At 41.2% G+C, this 9,062-nt stretch overlaps 1 protein-coding gene across 2 annotated transcripts in view; it reads right to left on the reverse strand.

Moving 5' to 3' along the window:
• The window catches only part of LOC133515741 (protogenin B-like), a 178,603-nt gene extending 177,775 nt beyond the window's left edge, over nucleotides 1–828 (reverse strand). For both annotated transcript variants that reach the window (XM_061848312.1, XM_061848310.1), the window contains exon 1: nucleotides 502–828. In XM_061848312.1, the coding sequence (XP_061704296.1) occupies nucleotides 502–559 (58 nt within the window). In that variant the 5' untranslated portion in view covers nucleotides 560–828. The remainder of the gene's footprint in view (nucleotides 1–501) is intronic.
• Nucleotides 829–9,062: the final 8,234 nt, after the last annotated feature.

Consider the following 9,062-nt stretch of genomic DNA (forward strand, 5'->3'; position numbering starts at 1 on the left):
TCAAACATAAGTAATGAATGGGTGGTGTTTTGAAAGACTAACAGTAACACCTCACAAACGAGTTTTTAAAGAAAGCATAATAGCTAGAATTGTGTTCCAATCAAACGGTCACCGGAGCGACAAAAAATCCCAGGTAGACCTTGAGTGTATGACATGCACGAGCAACAAACGGAATGCAGGTCTGAGGACATGCCGCATTATCTAATAACCATTCGAATTGGAGCTCCCATTAGACTTGAGATACGAAAACAGGACGAGGAAGGACGAGGACATAAGGAATGTAACCTTTACTGCTTCCAACACTCTTCGGGCCGCATGTCGATCGCCTCCGGCGCCTGCCCCGTATAACTAGACTTACTTGGCAGCCTCTAACGAGTATAGGCTTTGTAGGTTAGGTGTTTGACCCGCGGACGACGCAAACAATCCAGGCGCATGCGTCGATCGCCGTAAACACATCCCGGGACCGGCACGTGGCTTAAAAACACAACACTAATGACTAACCATCGGCCGCTGCCGCGAACACACCCAACACGAGCACTTGTAGTAACATGAGCGCCATATAAACACAAGCATTTGCACTACACTCGAAATACCGGCGTAGCGGGCTGCGTGGGACGTGCGTCGCAGCCCGCGTCGTGTGGCGCACTAACTGGCGGCCGGCGAGCAAACGACGCGGCTCCCCGCGCGCCGCCCCCGCGCGCGCCTTCCATTCAACGCATTTTCTGTCATAGCAATCGATAATCGCATTATACTTCCGCTTTTAAGCACGCGCGGTGCATCCGCGACGTGAGATGCAAGTCGATGACATCAAAGACCAAGCTGGATCGTTCAAGTATTTGATTATAATTATCTTTTCTGACCTGCCGTTTAGTTAGGTAGGTACCTACTACCACAAGAACCTACATCCGATAGCGGAAATTGTTTACATATCTATTTAAGCTCTTATTACCTAACGGCTAAGTAATATGAATAACGTTATCTGTGCTATTTGCCTGTACGTAAGTATCTAACGTTACATATCTGCATGTTTACGCCCATTTTTTCGAGATTTTTCATGTCGTACTATATTGCCCCATATATTGACATTCACAAATAGCCATTTCAGAATGTCGTAGGTCGCGATTTCACGAGATCTAGAGCGATATTACACAGTAAAATGAAGAACTGACCTAGTGTAAGACGGCGTATTCAAATTTTTAAAACATGATGATATCGATCATGACGCGTCCCTGTCGAACTAAAATACCCTAAATCTAGCCTACTTTTCCCGTATTATCCGAGACAAAATATTTGATAGGATATTTGTTTTTTTTTTTAACTTATTATAAAATTGTGATTATAGAAATGTTTGACGAATAATATTGAAATTATAACTTTGCCCACCCAATCGCTGATTTGATGGTGGGCAAAGTTATGTGAAAAGTAGGCATATGTGTTTGGCTGTTATTTATCTTATTTGTAATCGCATGGCCATCTCGCCGGGCTTTAGTGAAAAGGAACAATATGATGAGGTGATGAGTAACAGTGTATATACGAGTAGATCAAGCATTTTAGGAAAATGCCAATGTAACCTAAATACTCGTAATCATACACACACACAAACACAAACAGGAAAATAGCAAATACTTATTTTTATGTATACGTCGTAATTGTCATGGAAATTTACGGTGCAACCAATACTTACCTATACGAAATGCGAGATAAATATCATATTGGTATCACAATTTAAATTCAAAATACGCCCTTTGCGCAACGCAGGAAACGAATAAATTGATTCGGAGCGAATAAAGGTTTGTTTTTGACCATATCAGTTGGTGACGTCATTTCAGTGTTTGAATGTGTGCGATGCAATTCATAATTTGTAGGCGGACCAGTTTGATTGCGATCTACGTATGTGTTTGGTAAATTATGGGGACGCGGTCATTGCCGCTGCGAATGAGTGTATAGGTACCTATTGCATTCGATGTCAAGGAATAAATAGGTTTACTTTTACGTTTTTCGCCTTATTACAAAAGAAATAAGGTGTACAACTGTGGATATAATATTGTTGGCGTTAATTGTATGTACCTAGTACCTACCTACTTACTAGCCACGGACGTCCACTGCTGGACATGGGCCTACCCCGCTAGCCCGCCACAGGGCACTCTATAAAACACCCCTATAATGGAACAGGCACCAGTGATGGAATGGTATAGACAAATCCTGTAAAACAAGTATTTACCATCAGTTTTTAATCGCTGGCAACATTTTACCATAAACAAGAGCCAAAGAGCTGCTTAAGTTTAATTTTTCATTGATATTTGTGATGTGATTTATATGAATGGCGTCATACATTCCATGACTGGAGGAAAAAACCACAGTTTTAATTGGTTAATAATATTGAAACCAATTGCAGTAGCTATTATTTTTAAGTAAGAACCCCGCGCTACCCGAAGGTGAAGGCCTCCTCTAGTGATTTCCAAGTTTCCCGATTGCTCGCAGTATTCATCCACTGTTTGCCATTCTTCCTTCCTTCCTTCCTTCCTTCCTTCTTCCCATAGGTAATCAAAACAAGATGCATTTCTGTAGGTTGGCTTCGCTTTCGGTCACATTTAGGCCCTTCGTCGACTTGAGCGGGTGCACGGAGCGGGTGTGCGGTGCGACGCTAACTGGCGCGGACCTGTGAATTATAACACTGTGTTTTATTGAATTCCGTTAACTTCGGGGCATCGATAAGTACATTTAAGGAAAATATATGGCATAGTACATTTTCAAAAAACAAATTAAGTAATTAAATGTTGCATATAGCGTTATTGTAACAAGGGCATTACATTTAACTCAACGAAACAATTGAGAACTGTGACATATCAATGAAATTTTGAACATCAATCGTACGAGATAGTATTTACGTTTAATAGCAAATGTATTAACTCACACTTAACACTAATCCATATGTAAACAGGCCGTAAGCCAAGTAAACACGCTCGTAAGGGCCTGATAGGATAAAAATTAAATATTGATTATCTCCGAAATGGAGTTAATTAGAATATCGGTGTCTTTGAGAAAGTTACTTAATTTAAGCTCAGGGATGCACCCTTGAAATTAACGGTAATGAAAAAACAGGGAGTAGCAGCAGCGGAGGAGGTAAATGACAAGAGGTCTGTACTACAGAATAGAATATATTGGGTACAAAATAACAAATAAAACCTTAAACAAGGTGTCCGACCTAAACGATTTTGGAGTAATAATTGGCCGCGAGTCAAGGCGGTGCTCCGCTTTTATTGACCACAAATATTCGATATATCGATTTCATTATCACTAAATGCAGCGGTGCATCGGCTAACTACGTATGCTGGCGGTGACGTGGTGTGACGTAGCCCGACGTGAAGGGATGACGTAGCACGGAGGCCTGACGTAGTATGCCGTAGCGTCATACCCGACACCTTCCCCCTAAACAGAGCGACTATTTTCTGTTCTGGGTCTACGCGTAAGTAAAGGTAGTTTAAGCGCTAATAAAAGATTAAATAATACGGTCTAATAGTAGTAATAATACTCATATAACATTTTTTTTTATAAAAACAAACACGTTTGAAAAAATAGCCGATAAAGCAGTCAAACACCGATAGATTATTAATATGTTGTAACATAACATCACTGTTTTTGATCTCACATAGACAATTTACGCACACACTTGCATTTAATTGTTGATCGCACTTTTGAAGTTTGACAGTCGTACCTGTTCATCATATTTCTATGGTTTGCCTATCCGTCCGTCTGTTATAGCTATTGTGCTCCAAAACTACGAGATCGATTGAGAAAGAATTTTTACTTATGTAAAACGGTGACCCAAAAACGGGCGTGCAAAATAAAATAATGAATTTTAAACATGGGGGCCACTTTTGGGGGCGGAATTTATCATCTTCCTATAGTTGTTCCTATTGTTGCCACTGTTCGCAGCTCACTTGGGGAGCCTGGGGTCCGCTCGGCAACCTAATCCCAAGAATTGTCATGGCACTAGGCACTCACGTAAACCACCTCTTTTGAAATCTTGAAGTCGATTAAAAATGGTAAGTATCTCAGTAGACAAAAATGTAGTACAGTCAGCGTCAAATACTTTGTAGCAACCAAAGTGGCCAAATAGTTCGGTACACCATATATTTAGTATGGTGTACTGAACTATTTGGCCACTTTGACTGCTACAGAGTATTTGACGCTGACTGTACATTTTAAATGTCAACGGTTTGGAAATTTAATCGGTTTCCGAGCCTTGGTCATCTTGGCTAGGCCCTCTAAGTCACTACGTAGAAATGTTTTGTAGATTAAAATTTCAGATATTAACCGAGTTTGTGAATGTAACCCCATTCAATAATAAAGGCGAAGTTTGTCAACTGGCTGCGAGTTAAGGAAGGTCAGTATGCGACATGTTAAATGACACAAGCTGAAAAGGGGGTAATTAAGTGAAGCGGGGTACTTGGAAGGGGCTTTTAGGCCGAGTGACCGCTACGCAACACGTTGGGGGCCTAACATCTCGAAATTTAGTGTATTATCCCAACAAAAACATACATGTAAAATGAGAGTCAAGTTCAATATTGATGTGTCGTTGACTTGCCGATAAGTGAAGCGGGGTATAATTCGTTTTTTTAGCCGCGCGTATAATGAAAAAACTAAAGCATACAGCATGATAAAATAAAGCCTATTCGCACCCTGAAAGTTCATTCTATAGAAAAGAAACAGGTGAAGAATTCTTGAAATCGCATGAGCAGTACCAGAGATCAACCCCTACATACATACTTACAATTCTACTTCCTCTAGCTCTACTACAGACTCACAAACTATTCCTGTTTATTACACAAGTATTGTAAGTATACATGAAAACATCGGAAGCTCCCAAAATAACTCCTGGTGTAACTGTAATCATTTGATCAATTTCACCACGTATAAGTGATCAAAGACACCCCGTCTGCAGAGTGTCGAAAATTTGCGGAGATTTGCGGCATAAACGGCTGTATCTTTTGATTGCGTTGGCTCAGAAGTTTGATTTTTTCACAGCTCCAAGGGACAGTAGACTTGCGTATTTGATATAAATTCCAGCTTGATACCTCCACGCGTTCCTGAGAAAAAAGGTCTTGACAGACAGACAGACGGACGGACGGACAACAAAGTGATCCTATAAGGGTTCCATTTTTTCCTTTCGAGGTACGGAACCCTAAAAATAACTGCTAAGGTGTTATTCAACTCGTTAAAACAAGTATTTTAGTAGCGGATGGAAGATGTACCCCCAGTTTATTTCACATTCTCAAGCTTAAAGAGTTACGCTTAATCTTATCATGACAATTAATTAAATATATATTATAGGACAAGTGGACAAGCGGTGGTGGCCGAGTGGATATGACGTCCGACTTTCAATCCGGAGGTCGTGGGTTCAAATCCTGGCTCGTACCAATGAGTTTTTCGGAACTTATGTACGAAATATCATCTGATATTTACCACTAGCTTTTCGGTGAAGGAAAACATCGTGAGGAAACCTGCATACATCTGCGAAGAAGTTCAAAGGTGTATGTGAAGTTCCCAATCCGCATTGGGCTAGCGTGGGGACTATAGCCCGAGCCCTCTCGCGCATGAGAGGAGGCCTGTGCCCAGCAGTGGGACGTATATAGGCTAAATTATTATTATTTTCGAAAGGGTTGGTTTTCTCAGCTCTAGGCTGGTAATCAGCTACATTTACGGGTTATTTACCAAGTAAATGCAGCGGGGGTTGTTGAATTTAAGTTGTTTCCGGGGTATTTATTATTATTATTTGTCTGTCTTACCATATCTCGGGACCATGGGGTCCCGGACCTTTGGGAGGCATGCGTGGAGCCGAAGCCAACAGCGCAGAGGCCCTTTAAGACAAATTAATCTAAAAGCAAGGGATACACGTGGTGGATACCATCCCCGAGCGCACAACATGATACATCCGGAGATGGTCCCCGCCAGGTGCAAAGACTATTGCAGTGCAGCACTTTTGTGCTGCGATGGGATCTAAGGTCATAAGGCTATTGATTTGAAAGTTGGATGGACTGGATAATGGGCTATAGGAGGAGACTAACGGACACCTGCCGTGACAATCAGTCTCGGAATTGTTTAAGACAGGTGGTGACTCGCCAACTCATTGAGTGGGCCCCACAACGGCCGCACGCACAGTGCGACAATAGGGCAACACTTTGGAGCGGCTGTGAGGTTGTCGAGAGGTGAGTCTGCGGCAGCCAGATCCCGGTAATCCGTTCAGCAGGCCGCCGGCGTTATGACATTTTACACTTCCAACCTGGAGCATAGGTCCCGCTCTTGCGACTCCACTCTGGCCGGCCGGTGAAGGCAAGCGCAGAGGCGAGGGCCAAATAAAAGGACCCTCTGGAATAGGGGTCCGCGGTGTCGCCACTCACCGTCAGCTCGCCACAAGCTGCCCCCGCGGGTTTATTATTATTATTATTATAGGACAAGTTAAAGTGGGACTGGGCTGGGCATGTCTGCCGCATGCCGAATGACTTGTGGGCCAAGATAACCACGGATTGGGTGCCCCAGGAGTCAAACCGGGGATCTGGCAGACCTCGTCGGCGATGGCGGGATAACTTAGACTCCTTTTTGAGGGAATGGCCGGTCGTAGCTCAAAACCCGGGATGAGTGGAAGAAGAGGGGGGAGGCCTTTGCCCAGCAGTGGGACACAATAGGTTCGTTATAATAATATAATATAAAAGGACATTAAATACACAAATTGACTAAGCCCACAAACATAAATGCTCTTACCGGGATTTAATTTGAACCCAAAACCATCGGCTTCATAGACAGGGTCACTACCCACTAGGCCAAAACGTTAGTCAAATTACAAGCGCACAGGATTTATTTTATCTACTTTTTAGCTAAAATAAAATTATAAGTACTTCAGTTTTCCTTCAGACGATATTTTTTGTTTCTTTTACGGAATTACACGGAAGCGGAACTGCGCGTGTAAGAAAATGGACAGAAAAAACATTCCTATTATTGGTTGTTGTTTTATGAACAAGAAATGCCGAATGCCTATGATATTATTCATATTTTGTTTTCGTTCGGGGTTATATTACACGAGGTTTGATCTTGGACAAGGAAAAATAAAAATAGAAAACTTAAAGGGTCGTCAACACAATATTATCAATGTCGTTCTAAAGCCCTATATTTTTTGTTACATTGCGGTATTTGGCCGATCGATTGAATTTCTTGTACTCTGTAGTTAGCGATGTATCGAATAATGCATGCAAGTTCTTGAACTTTCTAAATGGGGTTTTAGAATTGGAATTAAATGGGCCCCACTAGGGTCGCAGATATGATGTTTTTAAATATGATTTTTTTGTGCGTTTTAATAATAGTAAAAGTAATAGCTGAGTTCCCAAAATCATAATATTGCTCATGTTTAGAAAAAAAACTTTCATATTTTTAGTTTTTGTGCAAAATGTATAATATTTTTAAAAGTGCATTTTAAACCGTTCGTGATTTTAATCTGTCGAACGCAGTCAATAACTCTGGAATCCCTGAAGTCAATAGAGAATAGCCTCAAAATGGCCAAGTTTTTAAATTTTTGGGAACCGTATTGTGGAACAAAAACGCTACGACTTTCCAAAAACTCCGTTCTCTGAGCCTACTGCATTTTAAAAAATACGTCACCATTTACATCATCGTGCTAGATTAGTCCAGGAGTTTTGTCACGGTTCCTTGGACAACTTGGCAACGGCACTACTTTTATTACAAATACGACTGCGAATCCAACTCAGAAGAGGAAAAACTGCCTATGAGGTATTCCTGGTAAATGTTAAATGATAAATATATTAATATATTATTATATATATTATTATTATTTGATATTCCGGACGCTTCTCATAAAGGTCACAATCATGGGCGTAGGCAGGTACAGGCAGGGGGCTGCCCCCCTGGAGCTAAATGTTACATACAACTGTGCGGCGTCTGCCCTTCCCCCCAGGCCTCCGGCGATATAAACTAACCCCCCCCCCCCCCCTAGTTCACTGGCTGACTACGCCCTTGGTCACAATGAAACACTTACCATGCACTGTTGTTTTACTTTTCGGCGACATAAAAAAAGCTGAAACTTCGCTATGATCGACTTCACGTTTGGTTCCTTCGCGGCCCCCGCCCATTATTTGTAGAGTAAGTAATTTTAACCATCGAGAAAACGCGTAACGAACGTGACATTCACATTACATTTTTCCTTAAACAAGCATCTTAAAAAATACTACTTATTCGTATCGTAATCTTTCAGAGTGTCAAGTTATGATTAATTTGGCACACTACATATTTCCGTCACGGTGCGTTTTTTTAAATCGTTTATTTTTCTATGGAAAACTGGTAAAAGCCGAAAGTGACATTTTTAAGTTTTTTTTTATTGAAATGGGTATGCTAAACTATGAAGTTCAAACGAATTGGCTTGAAAAAAGTACTTAGTTATGTTTTTTTTTTAAACAATGTACTTATACAAAATATCAATATAATTCAAGAACTGCAACAAATACCGTACCTAATATCCTCGCATTATTTGAGATTTTTTGGAAAACTTCATACAGTGTGTCCCTAGCCATTGGACAAAGCCGAAATGTACATATGCATTAGGGTATTTAGAACCAGTGTACAAAGTATCATAACAACCGGTGTAGCGGTTTCGAAGAAATTATAGTTTCTATTTTCCTCCGTGAGCTTCTACGGATTATCGTCTTATCTATTGTTTAAAAACCGCAAAGGCGCGTGCCACTATGAAAAAATGATCGGGCCGCATAGGTAGCGTTTATTGAATTACTACTCTATTGAGCACGGAATAAGATTCATTATGAACTAATACAGAATTCTAACAGAATAGCTGTCTGATCTCTATCGGTGCGTCTAAGGTAGGCGACTAAACGCTCTCAAACCAGCTTAACTTGTGACACTGCGATCCGAAACAAAGATACGTATTCGAAGACCTCGCTTGCACTGGTAATGCGAGCGCACGGCTAGCTAGCGCCAAGGAAGCAATGTTATGTTTCTCGAAGAGCAGGTAAAAAACAGTGCCGGATTTTCACACAAAT

Source organism: Cydia pomonella, chromosome 3 (assembly GCF_033807575.1).
Source record: "Cydia pomonella isolate Wapato2018A chromosome 3, ilCydPomo1, whole genome shotgun sequence".
NCBI lineage: Eukaryota > Metazoa > Arthropoda > Insecta > Lepidoptera > Tortricidae > Cydia > Cydia pomonella.